The 20,303-nt window shown below is 48.6% G+C and overlaps 1 protein-coding gene across 20 annotated transcripts in view; it reads right to left on the bottom strand.

Moving 5' to 3' along the window:
* NFASC (neurofascin) overlaps positions 1-20,303 on the bottom strand; it is a 191,917-nt gene that overhangs the window by 70,475 nt on the left and 101,139 nt on the right. For all 20 annotated transcript variants that reach the window (XM_060178668.1, XM_060178669.1, XM_060178681.1 and 17 more), the window contains one exon: positions 4,771-4,951. In XM_060178668.1, coding sequence (XP_060034651.1) covers positions 4,771-4,864 — 94 coding nt within the window. In that variant the 5' untranslated portion in view covers positions 4,865-4,951. The remainder of the gene's footprint in view (positions 1-4,770; positions 4,952-20,303) is intronic.

Here is a 20,303-nt window from a genome sequence, read left to right as displayed (position 1 = left end):
TAAGATCCACAAGATGGTTTGTGCGAGTGGGCCAGGGTTGCTTTGTCACTTGCTGGTGCTTCAGGGGCAGAAAACACAGAGGAATGGAAAATATCCAGGAAGCTGACATCTCTGATTTCTGAGCACAACTCCCTGGAGTCCCCATGATAGCAGCAACCCCCACAGGCTGTTCTTGCCAGGGGCCCCAGAAAGATCATTCTGGACAGAACACAAGTGGGTGGAGCTGGGAACAGGATGGGAGGGGGCAATAGTGTCATTTTCAGGAAAAGCAGGGCTGAAGCCTGGCTGTCCTTTGGCTTGCCTCGTTCTTTACCTCAAGACACAACTGAGGACTCCTAGGTCCTCACACATCGTGGAGGCACCTGGATGGGAAGACCACGTGGGCCCCAAGCCTCTTTTCTAGATATGCAGGCTGGTATCTAGGGAATCCTAGCCTGCTGGGGGGAAGTAATTTAGAGAAGGCCACAGAGGAAGTCTGGTGCAGAACAGGAATGAGGGCCAGCTCTCCTGGTGTCTGGCCAGAGGTGAGCTGACGGGGGAGGAGGGACGAGCACTCTTTGCTTCTACACAGTCTGGGGCAGCTGGAGGTCCTCAGTACCACAGTGAAATCAGAGTTTATTTGCCTAAAAAGCTAATGACTTCTACAATCTGTGCTGCTTAGAAGCTGATACAGGGACAACTGAGAGGACAAAGCCACACCCTGGGAGAATATGGGAGACCACCTGCCCAGGGTGCTGGGTAAAGGGCACACACTACTGCTGTGACCCCTGTGCCAGCCACAAGGATCCACAAGGATGACAATGTCAAGCAGAGGGTAGATTTGCTCTCTTGGCTTCCAGGGAGCAGGGCTCCCATGGGGCCCTGCAGGAGGTGAGGGGGAAGTGGAGAGAGAGAGAGAGAGACAGAGAGACACACAGAGAGAGAGAATTAATCTGTGTGGCTCTCTATTCCCCCACCTCTTTTCTTCCCCTCCCATGGGGCCCTGCAGGAGGTGAGGGGGAAGTGGAGAGAGAGAGAGAGAGAGAGAGAGAGAGAATGAATATATTAATCTGTGTGGCTCTCTATTCCCCCACCTCTTTTCTTCCCTGGGCTTTGAGTGGTCACCTCTGACATCCATGTCGGGAGGATACAGTAAGTATGTGTGTGAGTGTGTGGTGTCAGGGGCACCTTGAGGTGTATTTGTTAGGAAGGTGGGGAGAAAAGATGTTCTGTCCCCTCTCCCTGCCTCTGTGGGCTCCTCAGACAAAAATGCTAAGGTCCATCTTGGATGAAGCTTGAAGGAATCATGTTAAGTGAGATGAGTCAGGAAGAGAAAGGTGAATATGGGATGATTTCACTTACAGACAGACGTTGAGAAGTAAGAACAGAAGGGGAAACACAGATCTTGGACTGGGTTTGGTGTATTGTACCAAAGTAAAAGACTCTGGGTGGAGGGCTTTCAAGTCTTGGGGCAGGATGATGGAGGAGAACCTAGGTGGGGGGTTGGAGAGTCTTTGAGAAAACTGAGAAGTTTTACACATGCATCAACAGCTGTATTTACTGTTAACATTAATCAACCCCCCAATAAAAAATACTGAGGTCCTTGATGGAGACAGGGGGTACTGCCAACAGTTCCCCTTTTTGGCATGCCCACTCTGGCTGACAAGGTGACCCTCTGCCTTTTTCAAAGGCCCCACTGTTGTCCTCGGGGCTGGAGGGGTGGGGGGACGTGTGACTCTGCTGGCAGGGCAGTGTGAGCGGGAAGCCAGCGGCTGAATGAGGGCCTGTGTGGCAGCCAGGGCTCTGCTCCACAGAGCCTGCTGTGCCCACCTCCTGGGCAGAAGCAAAGCCCCTGTCCTCAGCCACAGAGGGTGCCCCATAAGCCCATGGGGAGAGAAAGCAGAAGGGCACACCAGCAGCCAAGGAACTCCTGCCCTGGACTCCCTGAGTCCCACCCATCCAGCATTCAGGGGAGGCTAAGAATGCCTGGTCCTCACTTGCTTCCATGTCCACTGTGAATCATCTTGGTGAAGCTGGGGTTAGCTAGCTCACCCGTCCTTTCCAGCAATAAGGAGCCTTGAGCGCAATAAGGCAGATAGAGAGATCTCACAAACAGGTGGGATCTAGAAATGTCAACTCAGTGAAACAGAATGGTGGAGCTGAGGGTGCTGGGCAAAGGGCACACACTTCCGAGGAGTATTCCAGCACATTTGACAAGATGGCTCTGGTCTGGGATGTCTGCATAGCAAATAGTCACAAGGCACAGCACTGATCAGTGGACTGAAAGTCAGGAAGAGTCTAGATCTCAGAAACTTCCACCCCACACGCAGAGGTGGTAATTGCATGGGGGAAAGATGTGTTAATGAAGCTTCTCCTGGTAATTACTTGCATTAGCAACTCATCAAGTTATACACCTTAAACTCACATATGCTTTATGCCAATAATTCTCAATAATGCCACAGGAACAAAGAACACTGGCTCTTCCCCCAGTCTAGCTGACTGGGAGGATAGCTGATTAATCTGGGAGGCGTCTGCCGTGCTGGGCTCAGTGGGAGCGTGAAGCTGGCTGGAGAGGATCCTTCCCAGGACAATCCGGTCTTCTCTGAAGGGTATGCCTTTCTTTTAAGCTGTGGACAGCCTTTGCAGATTCAATCTAGAGAAATCCCCACGGCCACAGTGTCTGCAGCAGCCAGAGAGGAGTGGGGTGTTCGAGGCACACCTGCAGATGTGAATTTCCAGCCTCGACACAGGCAAAACCATGGAGGGGTGTGTGTGGGAGTAGCCCCACTCCAGTCAGAGGTACTGTTCTGCCTCTGCTGCTAACCAGCTGGAGAAATGGCTTGAGTTCTCTGCACCCCACTTTCTTTTTTTTATATTTATTTTATTTATTTATTCCCTTTTGTTGCCCTTGTTGTTTTATTGTTGTAGTTATTATTGTTGTTGTCGTTGTTGGATAGGACAGAGAGAAATGGAGAGAGGGAGGGGAAGACAGAGAGGGGGAGAGAAAGATAGACACCTGCAGACCTGCTTCACTGCCTGTGAAGCGACTCCCCTGCAGGTGGGGAGCTGGGGTTCGAACCGGGATCCTTATGCCGGTCCTTTGCACCCCACTTTCTAATCTGCCGGCCGAGTCACAGCTATGTATGGGTTAGCTGAGAGGCTCAAGTCAAATAGGCCTGGGAAATACACAGGCACATGGATACTGTTCTAGTGAGTTACAAGAAGGTAGGACTACCAAGGGGGAGGGGTGGAGCATGCTCAGTCAGGTTGGTGGAGCAGTGGTGTTAACAGAACTGCATTCTTTTCATGACTCTTCTGAGTTCTGTAGTCACAGCACAGGAAAGAGTGGGGTTGGGGGGATACTGCAGGAGCCCCTCATGGGCAAAGTGGAGATAGGGGGTGGGCTTCCTGGGAGCCAGACTTCAAAGAGTCCACCTGCTGGGCGACCTGGCTCTAGTGGTACTTTAGAAATTCGATGATTCCCAACAGATGTAAGAGCCATCTATTTCTAGGGTCGCCTTGCAGGACCCTGCAACCACCAGCCCCTGGGGGCAAAGCAGCAGAGGAGTGAGTGAGGTGCACTGTGGAAAAGAAACAAGCCTTGGTGGTTTCCTTGCTAACCCAATTTCCCCTGCACCCCTGTCTCTGGGGATGTGGCCTTATCATGCTCCTTATTAGACTGTCTGCCGGGGACTGTTAATGAGAAACTCTCCTTGAGCCAGCAGCACAGATGGTCTCCATGGGAACTGCTCCTTTCACAACTCCCCTCCCCCAGTGTGTACACACACGTACACACACACACAGAGTTGCTGGGGGAGCAGCAGGGACAATGCCCGTCTTCCTCTCATATCCACTCTTAGCTAAGCCTGGTCTTCTCTCACCCGCAAGAACCCACCCTGTGGGCAGCTGTTGCAGTGTAGTGAGTAGAGGTTTCAGGGTTGAGTTCCCCAAGGTGGGGACTTCGCAGAGGCTGGCTCACTTTTGACCCTCCCCAGATACTTGCCACCTGGAGAAAGCCCCAGTCATCCATCACATGGAAGCAGGGGATGAGGGACTGAGTTGGTGTGTCCATGTCTGAGCACTGGGAGGCCCAGAGTCCTGACAGGAGTCAGAGTGTTGGCACAGGTCGCACACACCTCAGTGCTGGGCCTGGGGCATGGCTGCCAGTGACCTGGCTATTCCATCAGCGTTCTGAGTCCTCATATCATAAATCTAATGGCCAAAGGGTGTTCCCACCATGACAAAGAGAAAGACTGGGCTTTTTTTTTTTGGTTTAAAGGAAAAGCAGATTTGAACCGGCTCTCCCACAGTGGCACTGTTATGTCTCATTTAGCCACAGTCCTTTGCAAAATAATCTCCTTACCAACCCTCCCTCTGTCTTCCTGGTCACTTCAGCCAAGAGGGACTGAGGGCCCCATCTGGACACAGCAGACATCCAGAAGGCAATCAGGAACTGTCCACCCCTTGGGGACTCTGCTTTGATGATCAGGTTGATACCACAGAGGGTTCAGGGAGGGGAGCAGAGAGGAGGACTCCTGAGTAGCATTCAGACATCTGGTTCTGCCACCTGGTCCCAGGTGGTTCTGGCATCGTACACCCACAGTCCCATGAGCCCGTCTGACTCAGTCTCACGTTCCCGACCACAGCCCCTCACTGCAGTGGGTGGTGGAAGTGGGGAGGACCCAAGGCCTCTCTGCTCTTCTACATGGATTCTAACTCGCCCTAGGCCTCTGGGCTCCCCAATGCCTCTCCCTATGTCAGGACAAGCAAGGAGGGCAGAACAGCACTCACGGTCCATTGGGATCTCGATGGCCCTGCCCAGGCTGAGGAGGCAGAGCAGGAAGGCAGCATGGACCCATGGCGGAGGCTTCTGTCCCGCCATCATCAGCGCTGGGCCCGGCTCCCTGCTCCCTGGCCCTCGGCGTCTGGCTGCCGCCAGCCACTCCAACTTGGCCTTCCCCGCAGAGTTCAGCTGTGGAGAGAAGTAAAACAAGTGAGGTTTTCTTGAACTTGTGGACTGTTCTAGCAATGCTACTAGGTCTTGAAGGACTTGGGGTTCCCGTGGTCACAGGGTGATGTCTGGCAATAAGATTTATTTATTGATTGATTGATCTATTGATTGATTGATTGATTGGAGGAGTGTCTGAGAGTCAGACCTAGGGCCTCATATACACAGAGCATATAAGAAATAGCCCTGCCTGAAGGTCTCTTTGAATCTTTGTGCTGAACAGGCCTGGGACTGAATGTGCTTGGAATTAAAGTAGAAACAGGACCCTCAATGTCCTTTGATCCAGGGTGAGAGAGGCAGCAGTGGGGACCAGGGGCTAGTTAGAGAGAGGGAAATGTGGCTGTTCAAAGGGCTTATTTATTTTTTAGTTTCATTTTTTATTAGTGATTAAATAGTGATTTTAAAAAAATTACAAGACAACAGGAGCATAATCCCACACTGTTCCCACCACCAGAGTTCTGTGTCCTCATCCTCCTCTGGCAGAAACTTCAACAGTTGTCCTAAGGTTATAGATATGGGCTGACTTTATATCTGTATCAATGTATACCTATGTATTTGTCTATATTTTAATTTTTACCCATTTTTTCCAACAGACTTTCCTTCTAAGTCACACCCACACCTATTCCTACTTCTAAGTGTCCTTCTTTTTTCCTGTTACCTCTCAGATTATTGAAACAGTACCCGACTTCTAGATTTTCTTCCTTTTTAGTGATGACATAAAAACAAAGATTCCTGGTGATAAAGGTTTCATTCAGGTCCAGAATTAGGGTCCAGAGCCCTTTGGTCACCTTCCCTATCTTTCTCCAACTCTGAGAATATGAACCAAATCTCTTTTTCGGGGTGCAGAAGTAAGGAGTTCTGGCTTCTGTGGTTGCTTCTCTACTGGACATGGGCATTGGCAAGTTGATTTTATTTAGTTCTTTATACAGAGATAGGGAGGCAAAGAAATAGACCACAGCACTGAAACTTCCTTCAATACAGTGGGGGTGGGGCTAGAACCTAGGTCATGCATGTGGCAACAAAGGGCCCCTTTAAAATGAATGGTTTCTGGGGACTGGGCGGTGATGCACCAGGTTAAGTGCACATGGCACAAAGCACAAGGACTGGTGTAGGGATCCCTGCTCAAGCCCTTGGCTCCCCACCTGCAAGGGGGTCACTTCACAAGCGGTGAAGCAGGTCTTCAGGTGTCTATCTTTCTCTCCCCATCTCTGTCTTGATTTCTCTCTGTCCTGTCCAACAACAACAACAGCAACAATAGTAACAACAACAACAATAAGATGGAAAAAAATGGATGCCAGGAGCAGTGGATTCATAGTGTAGGCACCAAGTCCCAGTAATAACCGTGGAGGCAAAAAAAAGATGGTTTCTGGGTTTGAGGAAAGTAGCTCAGTGGTAGAACTACACCTTGAAGTGTGAAGCCTTGGATTTGATATCTGGAACAAGAACAAGGGTAAAACAAATGGAATTTCATGGATGGTAGTGCAGTGCTCTGGTTTCTCTCTAGAAGATAAAATGAACATTGAGTTTCAGTGTTAGCATGCCTTATATGCGTGAAGCCTTGAGCACTATCCTTAGCACTACACAATACACCATAAAATAATGAGTGTTTTCTGTGTGGCTAAGGTGCCTGATACTATCCCTGGTGAGATAAAGATAGTGCTGAGAATATGGCCCAGGACAAGGGGATGTCTAGGCACTGGCAGACAGAAAACTGCCATGACTACTCAGTGTTCTCATCCTCAAGCACAGGAAGTCATTCCAGTGCCAAACTCAAGGTTATAAATGGCTGCCTACAGAGACAGTCCTTTCTTCTTTCTCTTGAGAGAGAGAGAGAGGAGCAAGAATGGCCTCCAGCTGATATGCAGGCAGATTTTCCAAATAACTTGAGATTCTGAAACTACAGTCTCATAAACTGGTCCAGTTTTCTGTTCCACTAGTAGGCCCAAAGAGAGCAGGAGCCGGGTTTCCCAGAATTTATCCGACTTTCAGGACTAACAGCCTTCCATCAAATGGTTGTGTGGTGGTGCTGCTCTCAGCTAGGCACCCAACATCCTCATGGCCTGACTGTGGTGGAAGCTGGACTCCAGGGCTGACTCCTAGGAGGCAAGACCAGCTTTCTGAAGATGTGGAAGATAAGAGCTCCCAGGGCTAGGTTGTGAAGCCAGTGACAGGGTTCTGATTCAGATTTTAGCAGTTACTTTTCTAGAATATGGGTCCAGCTGCAGCCCCCAACTTCATGTGTATTCCTAGGTCCCCTTTGCTTGGTACCCTCCCCATGATCCTAGGTCCCCTTTGCTTGATACCCTCCCCATGAATTGCATTTGCCTGGGTTTTGATCACCATGATTTCATACTTACCTCTGAGTATTTTTTTTTCATAACTGGAATTTTATCACTCTGAGTTGACTTTTTCAGATGGAGAGGAGAGAGAGAGAGAGAGAGAGAGAGAGAGAGAGAGAGAACACGAAAGCTTCTTCCAAAGTGGTGAAGGCCAGGTTCGATGCTAGGCTGCATACCTGGCAAAGCAGGTACACTATCCAAGTGAGCTATTTTGCTGGGATGTGTACTTTCTCTTCTCTGAGTTTCCTAATGGGCTCTCAATCTTCTGATTGATCCTCCATCCCCACCCTGATCTGTGATTTTCAAAGTGCACCTAGAAATAAACCATTCTCCTTGTCACTCACTAGCTCACTGCTGCCAGAAAATTAAATCCAGTGTCCTTTACATGGTTGTGCCCTCTCCCCATCCTCCTCCACCTCCAGCCTCACCTCTCCTCATTCTCTCCTGAAAGAGGCTCTGCAGACAAGCCAATACTGGTGTCTGCCAGGGCCCCCGAGCCTGCCTGCTCTGTGCCGGCTGATTTCTGTGCACATTAACCACCATCCAGAAATCTTTTAACTCTGCCATTTTCCCCAGTGTGGCTCACGTGCTCCTTGCCTGTATGGCCTCCACCACTGCTCTCCTCTTCTCCTACAGCGCGTCTGATTTCATATCCACTCTCCATCCCTGACTAGAATGAAGACACTATCAAGGAAGGTGCCTCATCCTATGAACTCCTAGACAGACAGACAGACACTGTAATGTCAGAGTGAGCTTTCCCTGCTACCGTGGTGCTCCTATGTGGTATCAGGGCCTTGTACATGTAAAGGTACACATACTACTTGGTGAATTATCACTCCTTCCCCTGAAACTTTTTTTTTAAATAGGACAGAGAGAAATTGAGAGGGGAGAGGGAGATAGAAATGGAGAGAGAAAGATACTGGTAGCTCTGCTTCAGTGATTGTGAAGCTTCTCTCCTACAAGTGGGGATGGGGACTTGAACCTGGGTCCTTGCACACAGTAATGTGTACTTGCATTCTGTTGAGTGTGCCAAACCCCTGTTCATCATGTATTCTGTGAAAATCTTAGTGCCCCCTGAAAACCATCAGGAGGCATAGGAGAGCACATGTTTTAGGTCCAGGAGTGTACCATGAAGGAGCGTACCATGAAGCGTTCAGCTGGGGGGGGGACCTCCCTTCCTACAAAGGCTTTGTACTCTGGAGAGGGGGATGCCAGCTAGATGAGGGGTGAGAGTACAGGAAAGCTTCAAGGAGAGAGTCTTTGGCTAGAAGGCATCAGAGGAAGTCTTTGGTTCTTCCTCATTCCACTGTCTCCTCGGCTCCTGAGCCAACAAAGACCAGCCTCGGGAGGCCCAGCTGACACCTTAGTGCTGAAGGAACTAGAGCCAGGGGAGGGCTCAGTATTCCTCCAGGAGGACACAGGGCTGGCTCTAGTTTTGGCTCCGTGACCACCATGTTTTTTTCAAGAGTCAGCAAGCAGTAGGAAGTGATAGGAAAAAGAAGACAATCTTATTCTGGGAATTTTGATGGAAACTTGAAGGCAGAAGTTATTCATTAACTAGAAACACATTGGCAGGAGAAAAGTAATTATTTGGGAATGTTTTTAGCTGACGATTTTAAAACACAGTAGAAAAAAAATAGAAATAATCATGCCTAACTGATAATTCCTTTCCCCTCTTCCCTCTGAATCTATTTACCCCCTAACAACAACAAAGCAAACAACAATAAAAAATCTTCAAAGGGAAGGGGACTTAAATATGCTAGCTGCTTATTTTTTAGATGACCAAGAGTGGAGGTGGGGCTGGTTGGATAAAAGTCTCCAACCTGGTCACTAGCATAGCTAGGAAAATGACCAGCATCTCCATATGTAGAGCCTGGGACTTTCCTACCCAACTGCACTGTCTTCCAAAATGCAGGAAACCCCCAGTGTAAAGTTGCCACATACAAAAGTAAATACATAGTTGATCAGCTCCTCAAAAAATTGAACACAGAATTATAAATGACCTCTCCCTTTAATGTTGATGTAGATGCTTCAAAGGATTAAAACCAGAAACTGAAGCACATGTGAGCCCCAGTTCACTGCAGAATCATTTACAATAGCCAAAATGTGGGAACGGCCTAAGTGTCCATCAATGGAAGCATGGATAAACTGAAGTATACATGTATTATGTAATATCATTCAGACACAGAAACAAATGAAGTGTTGCCATGAGCTATAATATGGAATCACCCTGTAAACATGCTCAGTGACTAGAGCTAGGTGCAGTAGGTCACATAGTAAATGATCACATTGGCATGACATGACAGGCCCCAAATGGGTAAATCCATAGAGACAGAGCACTGATGCTCAGAGATAAAGGGGAAGCTGCTCATGATTAAAACCTTTCCCACGAGTTTCAGGCTGGCAAGGGAGGGGAGAAGCATCAACCAGCTGTCAGGGTCATGGGAATCCTGGTTCTGTCCTCAAGGAACCCCATGTGGATGAGGACAGAGATGCCCTGCCTGAAGGTACAGAAAACACCACAAGCCATATAGCTTCCCCAACCTGGTAAGCAGGAGAAAGAAGGACTTTTGGTTTGATTCTACACTGCCTTCTTGCATGGCCCAGTGTGCACTGTCTCAGGGTCTTTTCATAGCTCTTCCATCAGTACAAAAGGTCAACACCAGGGGAGAGAAATCCACTGTCCAAGGGCACAGGTCCCTGGGTAACGGCCCCCAACTAAGGGAACATCCAGGGAGGAGTAGAAAGTCTGCAGCTCATAGAAGGGCAGATGCATTTCTGAGCTGCAGGGAAGAATTATCTGATAAATACACCCACCCTGCAATGCCATTCATGAAGACTAAACATGCCGCCTACCCACACACGCTACAAACACCATGTGCTTGAAGGATCCTTTTATATCAAACAGCTAGGAGGTAGATTGTAAGCATATAAAATGCATTCACGGGGGGAGTTCTCCAAAGGAGGGGGGTATGGGAAAAATAAACAAAACCAAAAGCGAAATCTTAGTGGATCAATGGTGTGGTCTATTAGGCACTGGGGGATATGACTAATCCAATATTTGTGTCTTTGGGATCCTGTTTACTCCCTATACACTCGCACACCCACAGAAAGAAAAGAACAGAGCCACTAAAACACAGAATGTTCTGCAATGTGCAGTAGAGATCCCACTGTTTCTTAAGCAATCTAAACAGTATTTGCTCAAGTGCCCACAGGAGGAAAAGGGGTGCTGAGCAGCATGCGGGGGGCATGATTCAAATCCACAGCTCCCCAGACTCAGACCTCTATACAGGGGCCAAGTCAGGGCTAGCTACAAAGAAAAAGTGACTGTTCCAGAAATGTGCAAGCCTGTGAACTTATGTGGGGATGCTTCCCTGACTCAGGCTTTGAGGGAGATCTGGATTCAAAATGTCTGCTATGGGGTCTGGAAAGGCACATACGAGCTCAGTGGTGAGAACACTGCTTCTGGAGGGTGGCCTTGTTGCTTCCAAACACAGTTCCTACAGAAAGCACTGAGGTAAGTGTTAGCACAGAGTGAAGGCTTAGTCAGTATCAGTTTCAGCCACTGAGCAGGCTCTGGGCTCAAGGGATTCAGGACACAGTCTGGCTACCTACATGGCATCAGCAGTGACAGCAGCAGTGCAATGTTAGCTACTCAGCTACAGTCATGGTCTACTCTCCTATTTTTTACTTCTATCTGGGTTCTGGTTTGCTTTCCTTCCCTAGATGGGGGGGGGGGGGGGGCAAGCCTAAGATTGAGTCCCCAAGCTGTCCCTGGCAGACAGACAAGAAGCCACTGGCTCCCTCAAGCTGTCGCTGTTGGGAGCTCCCCACATTCCCGAAGCCCCCTTCTGGGCAGGCTGCACTGATGGTCACAACACATATGAAGTGACAGGAAAAAAGACTGGTGATGCCAAGACAGCTCATCAGGCAGCTCCAATCGCCTGAAGCAGAATCTGCCTGGGACTTGGGGTGTCAGTCATTCATTCACCTAGTAGCCTTGCAGCAGGCACATGGGCTGACAGGTTAGAACTCTGACTTCTTGGAGCTGGCAATCCAGTGGGGATGACAGGAAACAAACACATAATCAAAAACCAAACAAAACCTCAAAAGCAACAACAAAACCCCCCCAGGTAGTAATAAATGCAATTGAAAAAACAAATAAGCAAATGAATAAGCAAGCAAAAATGAATAAACAAAAAGCCAAAACCATAACAGTCTAAACATAGATGTCTCCTCTAGCAACCCTACTCATAATTGCCCAAACCTAGAGGCAACTAAGATAACTCTCAGAGGGCGAATGGAGAAATGAACAGTGCTACATTCAGACAAGGGAAAAGTCTCCAGGACAAAGAAGAAATGAGCTGCCAAATCCTGAAAAAGCATGGAAGGGCTTTCAATGCATATCACACGGTGAACAAAGCCAATCTGGAAAGGCTACGCGCTGTCTGAATCCAAGCATGTGTCACTGTGGAAAAGGCAAAACTATGGAGACAGTAAAAAGATGTGTGGCTGCCAGGGGGCTGAGGAAGGAGGGATGAATGAGAAGATTTTGAAGGCCGTGAAACCAACCGGTATGGTGTTAGAATGAAGCTTTTACCCCAGCCCTACTGGTGAAAATGATGTGTTGATGGATATCCTTCAGCTAACACAGATGTCCCCAGTGGGAAAGCATGGTGACAATGAGGGAGGCTGTCCATATCTGGGGGAGGGAGACATGGGAAACCTCTGTATCCTCTGCTGCATTTTGCTAAAAAGTGCTTGAGAAAGCAAACCCTATAGAAGGATAAAGGGAGGTGAATAGGAAAAAAGGTCTCTGTGTGAAGGTAGCATTTATCCAAGACCTAAACAGCAAGGCCCCACCTTGTATAGATGGGTCAGAGGAGTATAGCAGGAAGGGAGAAGCTATGCAAGGCCCTACTGTGTGCATGTCTCTGGTGTCTCTTCTTCTTATAAGGACACCAGTTCTACTGGACTAGGGTCCCACTCTAAAGGCATCATTTAACCTTAAGGCTTCATCTCCTAGTAAAGTCACACTGGGGATTTGAGTTTGAATGGATTTGGGGGAATAAACTTCAGTCCACAGTAGTATCTATATTTTCTTTTGGAGAATTCCTCTCACCCCTTTCTCAGAGTGATTCTTTCTCAGTCTGTGAGACCTGGGTAGGCCTTTGCTTAGTTTCAGCCTGTCCCTATCTTGTTACCACACTGTGACTGATTTAGAAATGAATAAATATGGAGTCCAGTAAGATGCAGTGTACTCCACAGAGACATCTGCTGGGATCTCTGCGATGACAAAGTCCCTTTCTGTGAAGAAGAGGGGAGGATGGAGCTTTGTGCAGGTAGGAGGAAGGGGTTTTCCAGAAGACACAGGAAGACTGACTCTATGTGTGACTGAATCAAGCATTTCCTGAACTAAGCATTACTTGAAAACAATCTCTAATTTTCAAGCTGGTTGGGATTGTCTTCTGTCACTTGAAACTGATAGTACTGTCAGAATCAGAGCTATTCCTTGAATGTTAAGTGAAAGCAAGAACTTCCTATTGTGTCTACTTCCTGTATTGAGAAATTATTCTGGGTTGGAAGTCAGCTCCCCTAGCAGAGTGCCTGCCTTGTCATGAACACAACTCAGGGGAGGCTGCACACACAGGGGAAACCTTCCTGCTGTGTCCCCCCATCCCATGTTTCTCTCTTTCTCTGAAATTGTAAGAATGAAAAAAATAATTCCAAGAGCAGTGAAGTCATACATGTGTAAGAGCCTGTTGCAGGAAAAAAAAAGAAAAGAAAAGAAAGAAAGAAGAAAAGAAAGAAAGAAAGAAAGAAAGAAAGAAAGAAAGAAAGAAAGAAAGAAAGAGGGGTTTCTTCTGAGGGTCTCTGCTGGGACCCATCTCCACTCCTCAGTGACGAGAACTCTTGACCATCAACTCTCCACTCTCTCTTGAATGTCTAAGCTCTTCTTAACTAGCTTCCTGTCTCAGCAGATAAATACCAAGTCCCTTCTCCAACAAAACCAAAAGATCATTCTCTATTCCACAAACACCCCCCACACACACACCTGAATTCCCCCAGCTGCATCTTTTCATGAAAGTGTGTATGTACTTGATGTACTTGTGTGTGTGTTTGTGTGTAAGAGTGGTCTGGGTCTTCTGCCTTTACTTACTATATCCCAGTTATCCCTCATCCAACCACCCCATAGGCCGCTCCTCTCTGGACCTCACACTAGCCTCCCCAAGGCTAATCCCAGTGTTTTCAGACTCTTTCTTGTCAGATCTCTTGGAAGAGTCAGCCATTACTAACCATCTGTCCCCACTATCATGGTTTTCCTCCTTGGCTTCTAGACCCTCCCCCACCCACACCCACAGGACCTCCCTTTCCTCTCCTTCAACCCCATGACTTTAACCCCATCACTAATCACATTGCTAAACCCCTTCTGCCTGATGTTCTCAGTCCTCTTGGGGTCCTGTCTCTCCATCTCTAGTCCCTAAATCACCCAAGCCAGACACCTGGGACACAGCCTTAAGTCTCATCTCTTCTCACACCTCAGCCCCAAGGCATCAAAGTCCTGGGATTGTCTCCATCCCTGAGCCACTTGCTCATTCTCTGACCCTTCTCTGTTCTTCACCTGGCTGATCCTCAAAACATATCATGTTTTCATAATCCCTACCAGCCTCATTCCAACCCAATCTCCATGTTGCTGTTACAGTGAGCAGCTGAACTCCCATCTGATTATAGCAGTGGAAAAATCCTTCCATTTCACCCTGTGACCAAATCATGTATAAAGTAAAATCTAAACTCCCAAGTGGAGCATCTTGCAGATCAAGTTCCTATCATCCTCTCTGCCTCACCTAAACACTAAACACTTCCTAACTGGATGACAGGCTGTCTTCTAGGCCATACCATGTACCTCCCACCCCCTGCTTCACACACGTCATCCTCTGTCCCTCCCTTTCCTATGGTTAACTCCTACTCAGTCACCTTTTTTTCTTTTTTTGCCTATTTTTAAATATTTATTTATTTATTTTCCCATTGTTGCCCTTGTTTTTTATTGTTGTTGTATATTGATATCATCGTTGTTAGATAGGACAGAGAAAAATAGAGAGAGGAGGGGAAGATGGGGGGGGGGGAGAAAGACACCAGCAGACCTGCTTCACTGCCTGTGAAGTGAATCCTCTACAGGTGGGGAGCCTTATGCCAGTCCTTGCGCTTCGCTCCACATGCGCTTATTCCGCTGTGCTACCACCTTCTTTCTTTCTTTCTTTCTTTCTTTCTTTCTTTCTTTCTTTCTTTCTTTCTTTTCTCTCTCTCTCTCTCTCTCTCTCTCTCTCTCTCTCTCTCTCTTTCTTTTACAAAGGTTATCATGGGGCTTGGTGCCTGCTCCCAGAAACTATTTTTTTCTCCCCTCCCCTTCCTTCAATTTGATAGGATAGAGAGAAATTGAGAGGGGGTAGAGAGAGAGGAATAGAGAAAGACAGACACCTGCAACACTGCTTCACCACTAATGAAACTATATCTCCCTCCCCCTACACCTGTAAGTGGGGAGAGGGAAGCTTCGGCCCAAGTCCCTGTGCATGGTAACACATGCACTCAACTGGGTGCACCACTGACAGTCCTCGCCACCCTCCTACACACACTCCTATTCAATTTTCAGGACCCCATGCTCAGACATCTTTTGGATGAGGGAGGGACTCCCCGCACTCCCCCTACACATCCCACCCCTGGCAGAGTCATCTGTTTCAGCTAAAGGCTGGAGACCTTCCCTCTGTGGTCCAGGTGGTAAATACCTTGGCCTTTGTCAGAAGCGCAGTTCCTCATGATCACTGAACAGATGTTCTGCAAAACTCCATTTAGTGGCAGACAGTGGACTAGAAGTGGCTTGAGACAGTGGTCTGCTAGCCACTGGCTCAGCCTTTCTCTCCTCTTTTATGTGCTCAGTGACTGCAGGTTTCTGAGCACAGATCATCATGGAGTGGAAACTGTATCTTAAAGTCCCAGTCCTGCCACTTAACCTTTTGTAAATCATTTGATTTCAAAGCTTTTAAAAAGTATAAAAATGGGAGTCAGGCAGTAGCGCAGCAGGTTAAATGCAAGGACTGGCGTAAGGATCCCAGTTCGAGCCCCAGCTCCCCACCTGCAGGGGAGTCACTTCACAGGCAGTGAAGCAGGTCTGCAGGTGTCTTATCTTTTTATTCCCCTCTCTCTTCCCCTCCTCTCTCGATTTCTCTCTGTTCTATCCAACAACAACATCATCATCAATAATGATAATAACTACAACAATAAAAACAACAAGGGCAACAAAAAAAAGAATAAAAAAGTATAAAAAATTGAGATAAAAATTCCTGCTCTGCTTGTCTCAGATGGCTGTTGTGAGAATTAAGTGAATCATGTGCAGTAGTATGACACACAACACAAATATATATGCTTTCAGCAGGGCGGGGAGATGAACTCAGGATCCTGCACATGTGTGATACTGCTGAGCTGTCTCCCTGGCCTAGTTTGATCTGTATGTGTTTGAGAGACAGAGTTCCCTTGGTGTTGTCCCTAGTGCTCCCATGTCATACTGGGAATTGAACCCAGGGTCTGACACAGGTTAAGGGGTACATTCTGCCCCCAAGTCATGTTACCTCACCTCACCATCCCTAGGACGGCTCTTCCTGCTGAACTCCAGTGCTCCTTCCCCCCAATATAGGACCCTTAGGTATTCTCCAAGAGAATGTCTATGACCTGTCCACCATTCTGCCCAGCTGAGGTAGGAGGGACTTAGCAGGTCACCCCTGGCCTTACAGGATGTTCCTTCCCTGGGAAAAGCAGGTGGAAAAGGTCTTCAGTCCATACCACTCTCACTCTTCTCCCAGGCCTTAGGGGGGCCCTGGTGGGGCAAGGGTTGAGAAAGTACACACACCACAGAGATGATTTAACAGCCCCAAGTCTTCCTTGAAACTTGAGGTTAGAAGCCAGAGGATGTGGTGGTGTGGATGGCAAGGAGCATTTTATCTAGATATATTGGCTAGGACACCAGACTCAGACAGGGCTAGTAACTGGCACCAGGAATACAGGATGGAAATAAATCTGGGTGTTGAGGTGCAGGGAGATGGTGAACTTAGCCCAGTATATTCAGCTGGAAAGGTCACAGATACATGAATGGGAGAGTTGTGTAGGTTCTCCGAGGCTGAGCCCCCAAGTTCTATTAGGGGTGTGTTAGCAGAGCACTCACTGCTCCCAGGTCTGGCGCCAGCAATTAGTTCTCAGCATAAACTAACCAGATGACTAGAATAGAACTACAAGGACCAGCTAGGGGGTGCAGCCACATATCACTGTCACAGGGTGCTGTGTGTGTATGTGTGTGTAGAGGAGAGGGGCAGAGATAATAAAAGCCCAACTCAAAACCCAGGTTATTTGATAGATTGTATGTGCACATGCACGTACACACACATCAGGAGTCATTGCTATAGCTGTCTATTTCTGTTCAGTAATCAGAGAGGAGCTAAAACAAACAAACACAAAAAAGTAGAAACACAGCAAAATAAAGAGTTCTAGAAGGGTTTTCAAAAAGAATTAAGAGGCATCTCTCACAAGCTTGGAGGGTTCCATGCAAAGGCAGGCAGACCTGTTGAGTTTCTACATCCCAGGGCAGGGATGTAAAGCATTTCTCAAGATATTTGTTCCTAACACAAATAGCAGTGGCAGCTGATTTGTACACACAGGTGAGGGAAAGTAGCTCAGGCCAGTACTGTGACAGTTCTCACTCACTACCTAAAAGAGAGGAAGAGCTGGGCCATTCTCTATACCTCTGTCTGGGCAGAAAGAGCCGAGCTGAAAAGCAGAACCTGCACTCAGGCTCTTTGTGGCTGGACCGCCCCTCAGCAGCTTCTGGCCTTCCAGAGCGGCTCCCTCAGGCCCAGGTCTCCAATCTCTCCTCTAAGGAAGAGGAACGTACAGCCTCCTTGACTCCTACTCTGCTAGTCCCTTCCTTCTCCACTGTTTCCCTTCTTCCCCAGGGTCCCACCCAACCATTCCGCTGTGACACACAATAAGCCAGACACTCCCCAGAAGCCATGGCACTCTGTCCCCACAGTCATTTCCTTCTGCCCATTGGGTGAGTCATTCTCACATTTGTCTCCTGTGTCAGAGGTCAGGCCTTAGCTCCCTTTGTTATGAAACAGCAAAAATAAATATGTGTGGGATGAGTGAGCGGCTATCTTATCAGATCCTTTAAAAAATATTTTGAGGGAAAGAGACACCTCAGCACCACTCTGGTGTATGAGGTGCTGGGCACCAACAAGTCCCCTGCTCTACTTGCTGAGCCACCTCCCTGATCATATTTATTATGCAGATATAGTTCTCCCATCAACCAACTAGTCTAATATATTAAATGTGCTTGACTAAGATCACATATGATAGCTCTGCGGCAACAGTATAAACTATAGTAATAAAAATAGCAGCAACAATCTCATAATAATACCCATTCTGCATCCTCTGGGGCAGACACACTGAATCTTTATTTCTACACTCTTTCCCCCACTCCCTCTAAGAGCCTTCTGCCTGACCTCAGCAGACTCAAACTATTTCCCTCCATGCCACAAACCGAGCTCAGCCAGCTCTGAGATCCAAAAGATCCAGGCACCAGCCCCAGAACCACTATCACTGTTCCTTCTAGCTTTGACCTGGCACACCAAGGCCTTCTGCCTAGCAGCCCTGGGCTCTGAGGTCCTCCAGCAGAGGCCTTTCCAGGACACAGCCCAGTGCCCTCTGACCCCCACCACCACTCCTTCTGTCTCTTTCCTGCTATGGAAGGAATGAGACAACAGATGGTGACCTGAGCCTGCCCCTGGACAGTCCAGGGGGTGGTTTCCTAAGAAACTGGGAACATCACTTTTGGAAGATCGCCAGCCTCTCCCAGCCAGCCAGAATGCCAGACAAGGAGGGGAATGGCAGGGGTTTCTGGAACAAATAACACTAGCCCGGGAAGTGACAGGGAGGAGCCCAGCTTCCTGCTCAGTCAGAAAAGAACAGCACAAGACATGGCGGCCACTCAGCCTCTTTAGGAAGGTCCACCTGCACCCCCCCCCCAAGCCCCCATGCACCACACAGGCAGGAAGCAAACCTTGCAGGACAGGGATCCACAGGAGGGTTGTGCTCACTTGTCTGCATCGAGGTCACTGCCAACTCTGTGCCAGGAGAGGCTGCTCCCTGCCACTGTCAGCCAGTCATTGTCCCCAGCTTCCCTAAGAGCCATGCAGCCCCATCTGTGGGACTCAGTGCCCCCTTCCTTCTCCACCCTCCTGGGGGCTGCAGGGGGGTGGTCTCCATCTGCTCAGTGGCTGTGTTTCAAGCCTGGGCCCCTCCCACCATCAGTCAGGTGAGATGTGGAAGGTGTGAGGGGTGGTGTGTTAACCACTGACAAAGGTCCCCAGGGTGGCAGGGGGAGGGGCACCCAGCAGGCTGGTTCCCACCCCCTCCCCCACCCTGCATCACATGGCTAAGTTCACCAGGTGACAGGGTCTCAGTAGGTGTGAGGGGACAGCAGTATCTGGTGGCACTGGCTCCCGTCTGTGGAGGGATGAAGGGGGACACCTGGATTTAGGATTAGGGGTCCGCCTGGAAACAGCTGCTCCCTGCTCAACACCCAGAACAAATCTACAGGCCGAAACCTGAGCCACTGGGCTGCAGAGTCAGGGGGGTAGACGGGGATGGGAGGCAGAGATCTGCCCCCGAGGTGGCTGCTCTGCAGTATTCATGCTAGGCTCTCAAGTGCATGAAGCACCAACAGGCCCTTCATGGGCCTCCGACAATGCCCCCACTTCTAGGGACCTCAGCACTCCACTGACCTGCAGAGCTAACTGGGCCACTTAAGTCTCAGAGACCTGCCATGTTCTTGTTGTATATCCCAGGGGGCTGCAGGTCTTTTTTTTTTTTTTTTTAAATATTTCATTATTTATTAGATAAACAAAAAGAACTTGAGAGGGAAAAGGGAAATAGACAGACAGATAGGCAGACCGACCAACTTGTAGCACTACTTTACTGCCCATGAAGTTTCCCCCACAGTGGGGACTGGGGACTTGAACCCAGGTCTTTGTGCATTGTAACATGTGCTCACCCAGGTGCACCACTGCCTGGCCTCTCACTACAGGTCTTTTAACCATCACTTTTAACTAACCTTTGTTTTACACCTACTACACCAGTACTGCGGGGGGAAGTTCGAGTATGTACAGCCTGATGTACAGAGGAAGTGGACCTCCTCCTTACCCCATCTCTTTGACCCCAGGTCAGCCAAAGCACATTATACTCCAGCTCAGAATGACATGGAAGCCCCAAACATTAGGCCTCCTGGTGTCCACTGCTTGACCTGGAAGACACGGGGAATAGGGGAAGGATACTCCCATGCTTCCTAAGGTGCCTTGGGGCTCATCATTATTACCCATTCATTCATCCTCTGAGGGGTGGCACTAGGAAACACACAAGGAATGGCTATGACTCTGAAACCAGTACGTGAGGTGCTACTTGAATGAGGTGTGGACTCCCTCTCAGGCCCTGTCCGTGGTTCAGAGCCCTGGCCAGTCTTCTCCCACACCAAGAAATGCAGGCCTGGCAGATTGTAAAGGAAATGGCATTGAGGCCAGCTGGTGGTGGTGCAGAATGTACATGTTACCATACACAAGAACCTGGGTGCAAAATTCCAGTCCCCACCTGCAGGGGGGAAGCCACACAAATGGTGAAATAGAGCTACATGCGTCTCTCTTTCTCCTGCTCCATGTCCCCCTTCCCTCTCAATCTCTCTCTCTATCCAATAAATGAATAATAAAACATTTTAAAAAATAAAAAAGGAAATGGAGTTGATATCTTAAAATTTTTGTCATGTGCTGCTGGCCTCAGCCTCCACTGTGGAACCAGGGAGAACCGGAGCTGAAAACAGGGGAGATGGCCTGAGGAGAGCAGGAATAGCCCCCACCCCACAACCCCCAACCCAGAGCAGTTCTGCC

Source organism: Erinaceus europaeus, chromosome 19 (assembly GCF_950295315.1).
Source record: "Erinaceus europaeus chromosome 19, mEriEur2.1, whole genome shotgun sequence".
Lineage (NCBI taxonomy): Eukaryota > Metazoa > Chordata > Mammalia > Eulipotyphla > Erinaceidae > Erinaceus > Erinaceus europaeus.
This window is presented reverse-complemented; position numbering and strand designations above follow the sequence as displayed.